The sequence below is a fragment of the Pectinophora gossypiella genome, chromosome 11 (assembly GCF_024362695.1).
Source record: "Pectinophora gossypiella chromosome 11, ilPecGoss1.1, whole genome shotgun sequence".
NCBI lineage: Eukaryota > Metazoa > Arthropoda > Insecta > Lepidoptera > Gelechiidae > Pectinophora > Pectinophora gossypiella.
In genome coordinates, this window is record NC_065414.1 from 13,198,492 (window position 1) to 13,217,066 (window position 18,575).

Sequence of the window (18,575 nt, forward strand, 5' to 3'; positions counted from 1 at the left end):
TTGAATACTCCGATATAATAACACTCGCGAATGTCTTCCGACTAACTTAATGCGATCATTAACCACAAAACACCACTTCGTATTAATTATTTAGATTATTCAATGAAGAAAGAAACTGTCCCGTTCCCGTTTCCCGCCAAAAAGCCATGAAAATTACATCTTGTTTTGGTGTTGCTTGTCAATGTTTTTTTTTTTTTTTTGGTTTGGTTTTCCCCGAAGGGTAAGGCAAAGGGAACTATGCCCATACAGCCATGTCTGACGTATTTTTTTTCTTGATGATTAATGAAATGATGAAAGGTGATGATGATGAAACCTAAGCCCCCACCCTCGGAGTAGACTCCTACTCCGAACCCCAAACGAATTAACTCAAAAGTCCGCATAAACTTTTGAGTTATGAAGCGGCTTCCTGACACGAAGCGAAAATAGGCAGATACACTTTGTTTATTGAATACTCCAATATAATAACACTCGCGAATGTCTTCCGACTAACTTAATGCGATCATTAACCACAAAACACCACTTCGTATTAATTATTTAGATTATTCAATGAAGAAAGAAACTGTCCCGTTCCCGTTTCCCGCCAAAAAGCCATGAAAATTACATCTTGTTTTGGTGTTGCTTGTCAATGTAAAAAAGAAAAAGGCTTTTACACTAGTGTTGCCGAAAAATCGATAGTTTTACTATCGATAGTAAACAGCCAAAATCATGTACCCAATCGATAGGCCTATCGATAGTATCGATACTATCGATAGTATCGATAGCTCTTTTTTGGCAATACTATTGATAAGCAACGATAGTATCGATAGTATCGATAGTTGAAAAACAAAAAACTATCAATACTATCGATACTATCGATAGTATCGCTCTTCGATATTGCGCAAGCTATCGATACTATCGATAGTATCGATACTATCGATAGTTTTGTACGATCGATAGTGACCTTAATTTCGATAGTATTGAATGTAGCATTGTGTGGAACAATTCACACCATTTAAAGCTCGTATTTAATATATTTTATATTTCGTGGGTGTTTTTGCAGTGGATATTTGGTTTTGAAGTAGGCAATTCTCTAAACTTAAAAAAACACTGTTAAGTGGAGTGGATAGGATTTTTTTTACAATACTATCGAAATTAAGGTCACTATCGATCATACAAAACTATCGATAGTATCGATACTATCGATAGTATCGATAGCTTGCGTAATATCGAAGAGCGATACTATCGATAGTATCGATAGTATTGATAGTTTTTTGTTTTTCAACTATCGATACTATCGATAGTATCGATACTATCGATAGTTTTTCATCTTTTAACTATCGATACTATCGATACTATCGTTGCTTATCAATAGTATCGCCAAAAAAGAGCTATCGATACTATCGATACTATCGATAGTATCGATACTATCGATTAATTATCGATACTATCGTTTTTTGGTAAACTATCGATAGTTCGATCGAAAACTATCGATAGGGCACTATCGAGCGGCAACACTATTTTACACTCAGCTTTTACATCTCGTCGTGTCGTCGTGAGTTCGAATCTCGGTTCACCGGGATAAGTTTCAATTCATGTTTGAATGATTGTGTAATTCTTCTAGACCATAGATACTCATAAAGAGTGGCTATAAGTTTTAAACACTTGTGGCTCTGTTCACCCCATTAGGGATACGAGCATGATAATGTATATCTATGTTATTTTATATAATATACCAATGTATGTAGAAAGACTGTGTTGACGCCTGCCTTAATTTTCCCGCTAAGCAAAAGCAAACGCATAAATAATATTTTGCTTTAATTTTACTTCAGGCGTAGTTGGATATTTTTTGTTTTTGGAAAAACCTGATTACGCATGGTTTATATCACAGGCAAGCACCATAATATCAAGTATTTATACTCTATATTTTTTTTTGATGCCAGCTTAGTACGAAAATAGTGCACATAAGTATTCGTTTGCACTAACTTCTGCTGGAGAGCATGGTCCGCGATACGTAACTTTTTTAAAGTAATTTGTGGCGGCAGCACTACATACATACATAAACTTACGCTTATTTCACTCACATCGGGGTAAGCAGAGGCTATGGAATTCCATTTGCTTCGATCCTGACACACTTTTGTTGCTTCCTCCACAGCGGCAACGGCGCTATATTGTTTTTGGGGAACTTAGCCGGTACCGATTTAGTGTCAAAAGTACTGAAATCATTCGTTCAATCGGCTTGCCGAACTTCATGTGACGTCACGAATCAGAGTGGCGATCCCCGATTGCCGTACCGCGATTGGCTGCTTACGCGGTACGACAGAATCAAATTGATGTTCGATTTGCTCCAGTCTGAATCGGCATCGTCTTAGCCGGTAGGGCCCCTGGAAAGTTCTTCGTTGTAGACTGTGTTTGTTACATTTACGTTGATGTACCTAGAGTGCAAGGAGGAGCTCGGTGGCGCAGCGGTAAACGCGCTCGGTCTGCGATTGTTTAAGTTAAGCAACTTTCGCAAAGGCCGGTCATAGGATAGGTGACCACAAAAAAAAGTTTTCATCTCGAGATCCTCCGTGCTTAGGAAGGCAGGTTAAGCCATTGGTCCCGGCTGCATTAGCAGTCGTTAATAAACATCAATCCGCACTGGGCCCGCGTGATGGTTCAAGGCCCGATCTCTCTATCCATCCATAGGGAAGGCTCGTGCCCCTGCAGTGGGGACGTTAATGGGCTGGTGATGATGACCTAGAGTGCCTGATCAATTTAGTGGTTATATTTTGTTTGTAACAAAAAAACAGTGACCTACATCCATTGATAGGGGAACTTAATCCGCCCATAATCTTTATACTTAACACTTGCTTTTAACCCGCTAGGTTACGAGGTTACGAGCCAACAAAATGTTTATTCACGCGTAAATTTTTACAATCCCCCTTTGCACAGAGAATGGCAACAACGTATGTTGCAGTTGATAAAAATACCAACAAAACCGTGCGCCGCTCGGCAGTTTAGCAGGTGATTCCACGGGCAATAGAAAGATAAAGCCCATAAGAGACACGGTTGATACCCCTTGTATCCAAGCAGGAAAGTTAAATTTTCATTCACTGACAAAGACTGAATTGTGCTCTTGGGAGACTAGCGAGAAATTGTATCGCTTCTATACGAACAGCGGTAATTTAATTACCTAGACAATTCTATAGGTGCACAGAAAATTTCGCAAACATACCTACATAAAATCATGACCGTAATAATAGAAGTAATTAGAAGACAATTTTACTTGCAGCTACTTTTGATACGCAGTTCAAAGATGGAATATGATATACTGGGTAGGTGATGAGGCGATCAGTCTATCTCCCATTTACTCAAGATTAATAGGCCATCATTTTAGAAAAGATGCGATCTCTATGTCGGTTTTGTGAAATAACTTTTTATTAGCATGTAGTCTAGGTTATCTTTATAGTCGAGTATGTGATGGAAAGTACTCCGTTATTTACGTTCCACTGCTGGACACAGACCGTCCCTCAATCAACCAGAAGGGGTAAAATATAACTTCATTTAAAAGGTTGATTACTGTCAGTATAACACTTTACCTGATACTTATCATTAGATATGTCTTTCACTGTAGGCTGTATTCTCTTTCTGTATTAAACAAGTTACCATATATTTTAACAAAGTACAGACTACAGACACTATTTAAGACTTTAAGTAAATTCTGAAGTTTAACAATGCTCATCGTGTTTCCGATTCAAACCCATAATATACATAAAATCTCAGGGACAATGGACAATGGGTTTGGAACAGTTTGAAAGCATTGTGAAATTCAGTAATATGCAAATTGGAGATTAGACAGGCAAGCTGAGTGGACCGTTATTTGATTTGTATAATGTCGGAAAAGCCATCGAAGACAATTTTGACTCTGGCTAACCCAAGGTTAACGCTTCGTCTGTGTTTTGGTTTACTTTTCAGATAAAACTACATACATACATACATAAACTCACGCCCGTAATCCCTAATGGGGTGGGCAGAGCCACAAGTAATCAAAGACAACTTGCAGCCACTGTTGATACGATGTCGTAAGCTGGATATGATGAACCTTATGGTGAAAAAACTAAAAAAAAACACAAAACTATTTCAGATAAAACTATTTTATGTAAATTGGCTCCTTTAGCGATAATCTCATTTTTATTCCAGAGTCCGTGTACACAATTTCTGTAATGTCCCAAGTCTAATCAAACATGGAACAGTCATACGAGTCATTTCAGTGATTTAGAGCCCAAGCCGGTACTTGAACTCGTAACACTACAATGGTATTTAATGTCACATGTTCTCCGAACTCCGAACAGGCGATCGCTATAACGACTTCACGGAATGTTGCATTAATGCAAATTAATGTAATGGAATGTTGCATGTCGTTTAAACGACGGCTGGTGGTAGTTTCTGTTTCTAAGTAAGTAGTTAAAACTGTTCAAAAACACTGCAATAAGTTAGTTAAAAAAATTACTTAAAACCGAAAATAACATAAAATCCAATATTTAAATAAAAATTGACTAATAACTTTACCATGAATTCGCGCCAAAATATATTTGCTCTCAAAAAGATTACAATGTGGCGAACGAAACGCCAATGACAGCTGCTGTCAGATTTGCGTGGGTTGTTTTTGTGATTGTTTCGTTTGCAAATAAATACAGTTTCTGCGTGGCTTTTTTGCAGTTTCGTTTATTTTGAATGATAAAATAACGTTGTATATCAAAAAATACTTCGTTCACAATTTTTACGAAAGTAATACACCTTGAGGTAAGGTTATATTATTCACGGAAATTGAGAATTGTTTTCACTTTTATGTATCAATTTGTAATTATTATATATTATAATAGCCTTTGGAGTCCCAGTACTGCTGCGGGGCAAAGCTCCCTCTTCTTTTATTTAACTATTTTCGGCCCAGCCTTTTCATTCCAATTTGTTTACAAACCTATTATTTATTTTCTTTACTTACAGGTTAACTGTATTCCATCATGTCAAAGTCTCCAGAAAATTGGACTGTAGAAGGGAACTCTAAGTCAGGGTCAGAAGAGAAATTTCGTATAGATGAAACAGAATATGAGGAGGAATATAATATGGAGGAAAATGATGATGATGACGTTAGGCCTCCTTCTAAACCCTCTATAACCTCACATGTCTCTGATAGCCCTACAGGAAATAAAAGTAATTTTGGCACAGAATACAGAAGGAAGAAAAGGCTAAAGAAGGAATATGAATGGCATCGGTTTACATTTAACAAGGAGTTACGAAACTCAAGGAAGAATGGTAGCCCAGAGTCAAATGGCAGGAAAAAAGGTGTTCTTTATGTAAATATTATGAATTTTCCAACACATTGGGACACTGAAGATGTGTATGAGTTTATTAAAAAGGAAGTAAGTTGTTTATGTTTTTACAGCTGTGAAATATTCATGCAAGAATAGGGTAGTTTCCAACTAGTCAAATCAGGTACTTTTTACTAAACGTCAAAATACGAAATTACTATGGAATTTGTATGAAAAAGCAACCTGTGATATTATAGAAAAACTTGTCAAAATGTCACACTTATGTATTATTACATTATTCTTTATTAAAGTTCATAAATAAGTTAAATAGAAAATGTTTTTAGTCACATTAGATCTGCCTTTATTTAGTAATCAGAATTTCATAATTTATCTTTGACCTAGGAAGCCACCCAATTGTGTTCTATAAAATAAATTTTACGATAATTGCAATCTTCTACTATTGGGTTGTGAGATTGGGATGATCAAGATGGCAACCCTAACCTAGCCTATAATTAAAAGTCGTAGTCATAGTCGTTCTTAAGTTAAATTAAAAAAAATATCTTTGATACCTGGTTTGACGCAAAAAAAATATTATATTGTAATTTCAAAGGACATGGGCCTTAAAAATGTACTTTTCTTATATTTAAAGTAAAAAAATGTATAAATATGTTTTTTACATTTAAGTTTTTGAAACTTTGCTCATAACAAATCTGCTCATAGGAAAAAGAAAAAAAAAAGAAGATACTGATTGCAGATTTAGCCAGAAAACAAAAAAATAATTTTTTACCAACTTTAGCAGTATAAGCACTAATTACTTACTCTTTCCAGTATAAACCAGTGGATTTCTTTATATCTGCCAATAAGGATATGGATTTTACGGGCATGATAAAGTTAGAATTACTGGATGCGTCAGAATTTCCCAATATATTCCAATGTTTTCATGACAAAATACTTGACAACGATTGCAAACTTTCTGTGAATATATCAGGTAAGAGAGTATTCTCACATTTTTTTACGTCTTTGTGTTATGAAATTTTTTAGCTGTAAAGGAAAAACGTGATCCTATAAGGGTTCCATTTTTCCTTTTAGGTTCAGTACTCAAATAGCTTTCCTGGTGACTAATGGAATTTTCTCTCATGTGGGTTGTGAGGTGGATTACCAACCCCATCAACCCTGGTGCCAGGATTACTATTGAGCTGCCAAAAGCCCCTGACAAGTCTCATGTAACAACTACTTACTTACCTACATCATTAAATTCATTCTGTGATGCACATAAATAAAAACTTCAACTAGAATTAATATTTAAAAAAACTATATCTTCAACTATATCTATAACTCACTGATGTTGGATTAATTTAAAAATCATTTAAAAATAAAAACTATATCTTATATTATGCCTAAATTGCTTTTTAGTTTCTGACAATGAGTCCGATAAAAGTGATACAGAGTCATCATTATCATCCCAAGCACCTAGAAGGTGAGTAATGTTAATAATAAGTGTTATGTTTTTGGAGTAATAAAACACTAAAATTAATTAATTTAGGTTTATTTAGCACGAGCGTATATGCCCACCGACAATGCCAAAGTTAATAATTTAATAATATTTTTTTGCCAAAATAATTATCTATATATTTCTGATGATGAACCTTATGGTGATAAGGGATCAGCCCATCGCCCATAACATTAGTCCATCATGTCAGAGGACACAATCCCTGTGTCGGTTTTTACGACATGCCTGGGAAGACAAGCAGTTGAACGTGTTCTATGTTTTTTATTTGCTAAAAGAATTAAAAGAATTTTAAGACTAATTATTGATTAAGATTGAAATGATTATTTTCCATGACCTAAGCTCATGACTCAGATGAACTAAAGAAAACAGCTGGCCCACTATAGCAATCAACTACAAGAGATACAGAAAGGTGGAAAGTGCTAGAGAAGGCCTTTGTGCAGGGTTACCAACTTAGGGGTTTTCCCCCCAAATTTAGGGGGTAAATAAGTGGGATGGGATTTTTTTAGGGGCGTTCTATTTTTAGGGGTATTTTTAGGGAGTTTTTGTAATATTTTGAATATTTCTAATTGTTTTTGATTAAAAAGAAAAGTATTAGCGACATCTACTACGATTTCTCGTTATTAAGAATGCAGAGTGAATGAATGAACAACAAATGTCACTATACTGTTTACCGTAAACATAAACAGAAGACAATATAATTGTGTGATGACTAGTGGACTATCTATGTTTATGGTTACTAGAAATATCTTGGTTGTTATTTATTTGTTTAATATAATCATTATTCTTTTTTTAATTAAATATGTCTGATACATGTTACATATATGAGGCACATTTCTTTTTTACGCGGGTATATATTTTTTCAGTACGGGTACTATTATTTATTCTCATTTTAATAATAACATTTTTTTAGGGGGATTTTCTAGTAATTGTAGCAATTTTAGGGGTTTTTAACTTCAGCTTTAGAGATATATATTTTTGGGAGTTGGTCTTCTTCTATCGTGTGGGTTGTGAGGTGAATTACCAACCTCATCAACCCTGGTGTCAGGGTTACTATTGAGCCGCCAAAGGCCCCTGACATGACTCATATAACGACTACGTACTTATATCAGTAAGTAGTAACCGGGACCAACGGCTTAACGTGCCTTCCGAAGCACGGATCGTCTTACTTTTGGACAATCAGGTGATCAGCCTGTAACGTCCTAACCAAACTAGGGACCAGTTGGGACCAGTTGGGGTGGGAGTTGGTAACACTGCCTTTGTGTCGAATGGACAGTTTCATTTAAGTTTATTATTTTAGTAAATAAAGGCTTTGAATTTAATTTGAAGCTCATGACTATATCTCAATTGGGGTAGTCAAAGTACATACATCGCTAGACGAACTAAGTACCCACCCACACGGCATCGAGCTTTCTGTTAGACCAACGTGATAGGTGGTGAGCCGTATCGCCGTCTATAATGGTGTGTCAGTGAAAACTGCACTAAGATTTTTTTTTCTATTTTAAGCCACTTGTGATCGGTCGTGCGACCATAAGCAGGTGTTTTAGAATGTATATGTATGTACATGTGCGTTTATAATCCTGTGATTACATGGCCCCCGTCTCTCCCCGGACACTTCATACAAACAACCTCGTTTTACACAGACACCACACATTGACTTTTTGTACACGCGCGTCTGTGTGTGTAACGTCTGACGCCATACGATTCAAGTCTAAACTATGTTCGAAGGGGGGTGAGGTAAACCTAGCTCAGACTCTGGTGGGGAGCGGAGACTTGCCGTTCTATACGTAGTATTATTCCTTATTCTATGCCCCCGTTTCACTGCACTTAAGATAGATTAATAAATTTAAACTCATTGGGGCATACAAATATGGTATCGGGGTTCGAAATGATTTTATTAACTAAGAATAATAAAATTACCATATGCCAGGAAGCGTCAACGTCGCGAGAATGAAAAGCCATGGAGACCAGATATCGATGTGTGGGACACAGACCCCACAGGCACGTATGGATTGAAGCCTGATTTCCTGAAACTATTGGGGATTACACCTCCAATTGATAAGTGGGTCCATGTTTCGAATGTGAGTTTATTTTGTTAAGCTACTAGGTATCATCATCATCAGCCCATTACCGTCCCCACTGCTGGGGCACTGGCCTTCCCTATGGATGGATAGGGAGATCGGGCCTTAAACCATCACGCGGGCCCAGTGCGGATTGAGGGTTATTGACCAACGGCTTAACGTGCCGTCCGAAGCACGAAGGAGCTCGAGATGAAAACTTTTTTTTGTGGTCACCCGTCCTATGACCGGCCTTTGCGAAAGTTGCTTAACTTCAACAATCGCAGACCGAGCGCGTTTACCGATGCGCCACCGAGCTCGTCAACATCCATCCAAACATACATCTTCTAAAAGTACTAAAACTACTTATGTTTTTTCTTCCTCTGGATAGTTCCGCTGTGACAAGACAGAGTTGAAAGAAGTTATGGAGCTAGCTGGTCAAGTATTGTATTGTACTGTGGACACAAAAGGACCAAAATTCGCTAAAGTTATGTACTCGCATCCGTTAGAAGCCGTACAGGTGAGGTTTTGTCTTAGATTATTTTTCCATAATCTTCTTCTATCGTCTGGGTTATGAGGTGGAATACCAACCTCATCAACCCTGCTGTCAGGGTTATTATTGAGCCGCCAAAGGCCCCTGTCATGGGTCATAACGACTACTTACTTACATCAGTAAGTAACCGGGACCAACGGCTTAACGTGCCTTCCAAAACACGGATCATCTTACTTTTTGGACAATCTGGTGAATAGAATTATAGATAAATAATAAGTTAAGTAAAAATCTGTTAAAATTAAAACTAAGAAGTGTATTGCTCGATAGCTGTAAGTAATATATTATTTGTATTAACAATTACTGTCGGTAGGTAAATTAAGATATAAACATATGAGCGCTACTCGCCATCAAACTTCATAAGTTTGGCGGGGATGATTTGTAAATCTACCGTTTAAGTTTTTCATTTAAATAAATTAAAAAAAAAAATCTGACACAACGAACCTAATTGTGACGATGCATGTTAGAGGACCGGATGAGAGCATCTGTCCGACTAAATAGTAAATTTTGCTTTCATTTTTCTTGCAGGCGGTCTCTATGTTACACAAACAAAATTTCTACGGGTCGGACCTTAAAGTTGAAATTTCTGAGCCTCCCGTGGCACTCCTTCCAAAAGGGTTGAAGGGTGTAGGGCCGGGACTTGGCGTTGGAGGGAAACCTTTAAGGGACATTGTAAAGCAATACGAAAGATTTGTTCAGTCTAAAAGTTCCTCAGTAAACTACACGCTATTCCGCAGCCCTGATGTGCTATTTGATCCTACGGTTAGTTTTGGCCAGGGAAATAATGAGGACGATAAGTCAAGCGATTATGGCAACAAAATGGTACCTGTTAGACCGTCTGAGTCAAATCCCGCGCATGGTCCACGTTCAATGCAGTCTTTTGCCGCTTCCACGCCTGTTCAAAGTGCCCCTCGTAACGTGGCCAGCCATATAAAAGTCGATCCGAGTAGGTCAATGTCCCATGTTTCGCGTCCAATGGCTGGGTCCTTTTCTCTACCCAATACACGTGGCTCTGGGCCCCTGGCTGGCCCCTCTGGTCCAATGCATAGCCAGCCTGGTCCAATACATGGTCATATTGGCTCAATTCAAGGCGTACCTGGTCCAATGCACGGTTCTGGCCCTATACCCTGTCCTTCTGGCCCTATGACTGGTCCCGCCGGTTCGATGCCTGGACCCTATGGCCCAATGTCTGGTCCTCAAGGTCCAATACCTGCTGGTCCAATGGCTGGTCCTATACCTGGTCCTTCAGGGCCAATTTGTGGTCCAATTGGTCCAATTGGACCTGGTGGCCCAGGGTACAATGCGCCTATAAATGGATCCCCACAATCTGGCGGGCCATCTGATGACGTTACCGTCGAGCTTATCAATGTAAGTAATAAAACTTTTTATATATTTTTTTAAATAGTGGTAATACTTCTTCTTGTTGTTTCGATGGCATTCAGATTTTTACAGTATTTTGCCACCCGGACAGCATTTTCGGCGGCATTCATCAGCTCCTCTCGCCAGTGGTAACACAGGCGAGATCGTTTCTATTGCTCTGATATAGAAAGAGGAAACTAAACAGGGAGGTTAAAATCGAAGCAATTTATCTAAGTAAGCAATATTGCAATTTCACATTTGCGCATATAAAAGTAAGTGCGCAATGCAAACAAATGTCAAATAGCAATATTGCTTTCTTAGATGAATTGCTTCGATGTGGCCATTTTAACCCCCCAGATCTTTGAAACATCGATTAAGGATGTATCAAATTTGTCCTCATGCAGGGTCTAATACGACGGACGCATTATAGACATCCCTTAAAGCATATTGTCAAAGTATGTACACGGGAAATCTGTGGGTTGGGTACACCAAAAAAATCGCTTGAGACCCTGCGTATACAGTATAATAATGTCTTTAGGATGATGTTGGGTCTACCGCGTTTTTGTAGCGCTTCGGGGATGTTTGCGGAGTATCAGACCGATGGTTTCGAAGCGATCTTACGCAAAAAAACTGGCTCCCTGCTCACCAGGTTGAGAAACAGCCCCAACAGCATCCTGAAGACATCAGCTGATCGATACACATCGCCGCTTTGGAATAGTTTCATAAGTCACATCTTACTAACATAATATAGATGTAATTTTTTGATCCGAAATAAACAATTTTATTTATTATTTATTTATAGACGATGAACCTACCTACCACCACCTTACTATCTTGCCACCTAATACACACCTACACCGGTGTAGGTGTAACTACACTTTATTTATACTCATCAAACTCATCATTAATTTAAGGGCCACGCTCTTGTCAGTGTAGCATTATCCATTCTTGTCTATCAAAGGCCAATTCTTTCACTTTCTTACGACACGACGTTCACCTTCTCTTTAATCTGTTCCATGTAAGCTCTTCTGGGTCTTCCCCTTCCTCTCTTTCCTTGCAGCTTCTCTTCTATGATGTTATTAATAAATTCGTCGTGTCTTTGTGTCCAATCATCTTGCTTCTTCTGTTCTCAATAACTCTCAATAATTTTCTCTTTTCCCTTACTCTTACTAGCACTTCCTCATTAGTAACTCTTTCTGTCCAACTTATTCTTTCCATCCTCCTCCAACATCACATTGCAAAGGCCTTGACTATCTGTCTGTTATTTATACTACCTTATCTGTATTTATTGACAGACTTTTTAGCCCGAAGCCGTATTACGATTCACAAACTTTTTGAACGTTTTCAGCTACCGTTGAGTACGACGTTTCCTCTGCTATGTGAGAAGATGGCTCAGTGTGGTCAAGTGATGTCCCTTCAACTGACGTCTCCGGGATGCGCTGTAGTGCAGTTTGCGCAACGCGCACAAGCCCAACGATGTTATCGTATCCTTTAAAAAGCCTACATACGTCCCACTGCTGGGCACCGGCCTCCTACTACAACTTATTATTTATTTAACACTTTCAAGCACATAACGTCTTATGACGTTACGATTCTAAGGTGTCATACAATCTATAATGAACCATCAATGACCCACGGTCTCCGCCCGTGAAAGGGTTAACAGGCAGAAATCTTAAACAACTCTCTCAAAATTAAAAATTGTCCAATAACCCGACAGAATTAGGTTGATACCACACGTCAAACGGGTTGCGTACCAGCGAGATACCTATTTGATTTTATGATTTATTAGTACTTACACACCTAAAAATAATTAAAGCGCGAGTTTGTCAGATGTAATTATAAAGAACCACGAGAAATTGCGCAGTCTCTGTTCACTTGCTGCCTCAAATATCTGCTCATCATCATCAATCAACCCGCATCATCGCACTCCTGGGTACAGGCCTCTACCATTTTGCACCACCCTTACCGGTCCTGCGCTAACTCATCCACAACTTTCCCTCGTCGGCCTCAATGGCCTCCGTGGTCCAGTGGTTGACCGTTGGGCCCACGATCCGGAGGTCCCGGGTTCGAATCCCGTTGGGGACATATCACAAAAATCACTTTGTGATCCCTAGTTGGGTTAGGACATTACAGGCTGATCACCTGATTGTCCAAAAACTAAGATGATCCGTGTTTCGGAAGGCACGTTAAGCCGTTGGTCCCGGTTACTACTTACTGATGTAAGTATGTAGCCGTTACATGAACCATCTCAGGGGCCTTTTATTGTATATTTTATTGTATATGTAATCCGTGTCTGTGGTGTCCTAAATAATAAATGTTTCTTTCTTTCTTTCTTTCCTTTGGCGGTTGGTAATTCACCTCACAACCCACACGATAGAAGAGAAGAATTTTTTATATTAATTGTAAAATTTTCCTTAACATTATTTGTCAGAGCAATACAACGGCTGTCGCGTTCTAGGTAACGTTATAGAGGTGAAGTTCCTATAAAGCGAATTTGTGGTAAGACATTGCAAAACTATAACACGGCCAACTAAGAAATGATGTCAGTAAGTACGGTAACAAGGTATTAATGGGTCGTTCTTCTTTTTTATCGACAATGATCTGTCTTACGTACTGCTTTTAATAAGTTATGTTTTAGAATTTTATTTTATGTTTCCATTGTCCAAAAATATAGTTATCTTATTATACTCAAAATACAAGCAAAATACTAATCGGTTCCTCAATTAGTTATTAACGTAGCTTCATTGTTTTTCACAAAATTTTGTGACAGAGTGATATATTGAAATGCTGTCTCCGATGAAAAGGGCCACTCTGTCACAATATTTTTTGGAATGCGTCTGCAAAGAAAAGTATGTTACCAAGATAAAGAGAACCACTAAATAGTTCTCTACGGACAGATCTTTATATGATGTTTTAAAATATTTATTGCCGTTATAATTTTAAAGATGTTAAGTCCGATTAATTGGGAAAATGTCTTTTTATTGTCGATAAAAAAGAAGAACGACCCTAATAACAAGTTTTACATTATAGAACATTGCACTTATAATTATTACGAGAACAGTGAGGTTAAAAAGGCCACATCGAAGCAAAATACAGTGAAACCTGGTTAAGTGAGACATCAAGGGACCTGCAATGTCGTTTCACTTATAGAGGTATTCCACTTACCCAGTGTCTCAGATAGACAGATATAAATAAATATCTGTCTCATTTACAGAGGGTTCCATTAATAGAGGTGAGAATACAGGTTATTTCAGTTATACACGTGCGATCATTAAATAAAATAACGTGTTATGTATTTTCCAAATAAACATCCGAATGATAGTAAAGCGAAACTAAAAATGAAGGTAATTGAAGCTCAAAATTTGTACTTACGTACTTGGAATTACGTGTGGAATTTGTGGGTAGAATAAGAATGAGTAAACAAACAATGTTATCTCAGTTACAGAGGTTTATGAATAGAAAATTTACTCGCTGTCTCAGTTATAGAGGTAACTATGATGATAAATCGAAAGAACGAATCCCAGATATAGAGGCTTACTTCGTCCCACTAACAGAGGTAATTCAGTGCCAAAGTGTTGGGACCTCAGCATGAGTTCCAGTTATGGAAGTTTCTCACTTATCCAGGTCCCACTTAACCAAGTTTCACTGTATTGGCTTTTTTAGATGAATTGCTTCAAGGTGGCCTTTTAGCCCCCAGGATGCAAAACCAATCCGTTTACGAATTCTATCAATTTATTTAGATTATAAAAGGAGATAATGCTTCCGATTCTGGCGGACAAATCTTCATTTATTTTATTCTGACAGCTATAAAAATAGTGACGTCCTTCATTTACTGCGAGTGCAAGACAAGAGACAGAGTTAGTTTTAGAACTGTCAATTTTTTTTTTTATAGTAAGTTGGTGTCTGCAGGTATCAGCACCACTGACTTAACCAAACTAGTTAGATGCCTACTCAACGTGCGACCTGTTGGCAGAGTAGATTGTCGATGTGCAGAGGAAGGGCGCAGTACTTAATAGGGTGATGACAATAAAATTCAGCGGAATCTCAAGCTCAGCATCGCCATTGTATTTTCATAAAATACACGATGAAGATGAAATGAAACGTGTCACAAAATTGTATCTTGAATAATATCTGTAAAGGCAAATTGTCACACTTATAATGTCCACGAATTAAATTAAAGCTTGATTGAGTCCGATCTGGAGGTCCGGGTTCGATTCCCGATGGGGACATTGTCGAAATCACTTTGTGAGACTGTCCTTTGTTTGGTAAGGACTTTTCAGGCTTGAATCACCTGATTGTCCGAAAAAGTAAGATAATTCCGTGCTTCGGAGGTCAGCGATCTAACAACTAGACTTTATTATAGGCTGTATTGATTTTATTAGCATTTATTTATACCTGTATAATGTATATAAGATTCTTATTTTATTTATTTTATTTTATTTTATTTTGTTTGGGGAGCTTACATGTAAAGTATCATACTTATTTCTATGTATAATAATATTTTATTTATTTTTGTGTCTGTGTTTGTGCACCCATCGCGTGAGGGTTTAGATTTACAATTGGACCAGGTCCCTGTTTCATAAAACTTACAATTGTAAATTACAATGACTATTTAGTGTTCATTACGTAGCTAATATGAAACTGCAAAATATTCGTGATCACACACTCCGCAATGTACTTCAAATTGTCATTGTAAGTTTTATTTAACAGGCCCCAGGTAGGTGGCGCTGCGATCGAGCAGAATCTATCGAGATCCGCTAGTTTTAATTCTCTCTCTCTCTCTCTCTCTATTTAAGAGCTGCGCTCTTGTCGGTGGAGCAACCGGCTCCATTTTCATTACTCCATAGATAGGGCGTATAGAACGGTGGTTGCCCCAATCGCCTTCCGTTCCGCAGTACACCGACCAATTTCTCAATCGGTGATGTTCTAGCCAGAGCCCTACCAGGATTCATTTCCTCGGCCTCCAAACAGTACTGATACCGCTGCTGCCCGGCATCAGGGGTGCGCTTTTGAAGTAGCGGCGCCTACTCGCTACGTCACAAGATCGTCATAGAACCTAAGTAGCATTTTATAGGTTAGTCCGTCCCAGTGAGCTACCCACTACGTTCTGCTAATCCTGTCGCTGTTTGGTCGGGGGGTGTTTGGTGGTTGTTTGTTAGTTTTAATTCATATACTATAACTTATTATGCTTTATTTTTTATGTATAATTAGTTTTAAACGAATATTGTATTATTTTAAGGCTATGAGTTGTTAGTAAGTACAAAGTTTTGTGTTTTTTGTAATTATGAAGTAATGCAAAACATGCGATATGTCTAGGCTACTCGTAAAACTATACTTTTACATACCTAAATCTAATTAAAATAAAAAGATATTCTTGGTAGACTTGGAACCAGAGAAACCAACTCAATTTCATTTTAATCTTTTTTCCTATAGTACTTACTTTAAGTTTTAAAATACAATTGATTTCACGAATATGTATTAATTAGTAAGTAGGTAAGTTATATAATATAAGGGTAGGTACAATTAAATAAACACTGAAATATTTTTAATTTAAGATTTTAAGTTATAATATTAAGTATCCATAGGATGGAGTCTTGATGAGACTTCAGTGTGGGACTTTTGCGTGTTCAGTGTGGGACTCTCTAGATCACCTTTTATTAAGGAACTTGATCTGGAAATCCCTCATTCTGCTTGGCTATCAAATGCATATGTTCACCGCTTGTTTATTTTTTAATGGTAAACCGATTAGTATAAAAAAATGTAAGTAAGTATTAAGATTTAATTTATGGCCCTAGGAATAAACTGCTTAGTTATAAGGTAACTTATCTAGTAGGTAGGTACCTAGGTATCTTATTATTATTAATTTATAATTTATCAATAAACTACTTACTAGCAATAAATACCACGTTGTTTTATTTGATCAAAATATATTATCTCTCAGGCCTTTACATCTTTATCAGATGATTCAAACAGCGTTTCTGTGGCAGCTTTTAAAATGGCTGTAAAGTCCGATGCGAGAGCGACAGTAGCGGCCGCACGACTGGCATTGTAGTTGACGGTTATTAGATGGTACAGGTGGTAAATCGGCACTCTCATTTCTGTGTCGCCTCTCGCGCTTGTCGGCTAGAATCTGGAACCAGGTTTTATAGTGTGCTTTGCACCCATCGGCCAAAGACGTCCTCCACTTGTTTCGGTCACTAGCCAGGTCCTCCCATTTATCGGGCATATACCTAATAATACTTATAGGCAAATATGGCATGTCCTTTTATTCACTCCATTCCTGTTAATGCCATAATGTATCTACAGGATGTTAGTAGCAAAAAAATACAGAATGTCTATTTGAACAATCAAATTAGTACCTACGAAGGTACTAAAATAAAAACGTGTTTTTCTTGCCGGAAATGATTAGTTACGATTTTGAGTTTTTACTGCGTCGCAAAGTGAATCGAACAACGCGAACTGCGTAGGTACCTACTTAAGACTTCGTTACGTAGATACCTACCTAGTCGAACAACTACCTAGTCGCGTTGTTACATTTAAATTGATGGTTTTTAATAATTTCTCATTTTTATTATCAATTTTGGTTCTATGCAACTTAAAGCGCAACACGAGACTGAACATAATAAAAAAGACACTGAAATTCTCACGATTTTTTTACTCTAAATCATATTCTGAATCATCTAAAGTTTTCGGTTCGGTGCGGTGTCACTAGCGCCCTGTATGTAACAAATCTATAAATAAGGAAATTAACACCCCGGACTACAACCAAAACAAAAACCTTGACATGTTCAATCAAAACAAACCCCTTTATTACAACCAGCCGGGTCTGCATGACAACCGCGCCGCGCGCGGCCCGAATTGTATTGATCGCTTCGACCAATAAACGATACGAATGATATCTACGTAGATGGACGTTAAACGGCTATTGGGCGAAGACCTCGATATAATTCGGGCCGCGCGCGACGCGGTTACCGTGCAGAGCCTACAGGTCACACAAACCATAACATTGAAATTAACGCACAAGGAAATTTAATTTTCCAATATTCAGTACCATTAAATTTGCTAATTTAAAAGACACCCGTATGTAGATATACCTATAAAGGGATCGTAAAAATACTTTTTAATCCGACACTTAAGGCAATTGGCGTGAAATCGTCGTCCCGGATTAACATCGTCCGTGTCCGATTTCTGTCCCGGATTGAATCCATTAAGGGCTGTTTTCCTAAAATCGGATAAATGCGTGTACAAATTCAATGTTTGGGTTTCGTACCACAACAAGATTACATATGTATTTATTTGTGATTACATTGATGTAGCGGAGTACTATGGTAAGTAGTTACATTTCTAGTAGGTACACTACATAATATATAATTATAATATATAACACACACCCCGTAACAGCCTCTGTGGTGTAGTGGTTAGAGCGTTGGACTCACGGTCTGGAGGTCCAGGGTCGATTCCGATGGGGACATTGTCGAAATCACTTTGTGAGACTGTCCTTTGTTTCGTAAGGACACAGCAGGCTTGAATCACCTGATTGTCCGAAAAAGGTAAGATGATTCCGTGCTTCGGAAGGCACGCTAAACCGTTGTTCCCGGGCTATTAGCACAAACACATCCACCAACCCGCAGTGGAGCACAGTGTGGTGGAGTATGCACCATATCCTCTCCAGCTGATTGAGGGGAGGCCTGTGCCCAGCAGTGAGACGTGTAAAGGCGATATATGTTATGTGTGTACACTACAATATATGATATTAAACCTACTTACCTACCTACCTATTCTATGCTGGAATGCTCCCCCAATGGGAATGTTTCCGTTGTAAAAATGCTTTAATA

General features: G+C 38.0%; 1 protein-coding gene across 2 annotated transcripts; it reads left to right on the forward strand.

The window, feature by feature from the left end:
* The first annotated feature begins 4,626 nt into the window (after positions 1 to 4,626).
* On the forward strand, positions 4,627 to 16,649 carry LOC126370542 (myelin expression factor 2-like). 2 transcript variants are annotated; one of them, XR_007566892.1, is made up of 10 exons: positions 4,627 to 4,761; positions 4,963 to 5,378; positions 6,096 to 6,255; positions 6,681 to 6,744; positions 8,705 to 8,855; positions 9,223 to 9,351; positions 9,910 to 10,749; positions 12,089 to 12,224; positions 13,172 to 13,286; positions 14,633 to 16,648. XR_007566892.1 is itself a non-coding variant. In XM_050015443.1 (9 exons), the coding sequence occupies exons 2-9, from the start codon at positions 4,980 to 4,982 to the stop codon at positions 13,225 to 13,227; spliced, it is 1,935 nt and encodes a 644-aa protein (XP_049871400.1). In that variant the 5' UTR covers positions 4,627 to 4,761; positions 4,963 to 4,979; the 3' UTR covers positions 13,228 to 16,649. The 2 variants fall into 2 exon arrangements, 1 of the variants encoding a protein (XP_049871400.1); XM_050015443.1 differs by having other exon boundaries at positions 13,172 to 16,649.
* Positions 16,650 to 18,575: the final 1,926 nt, after the last annotated feature.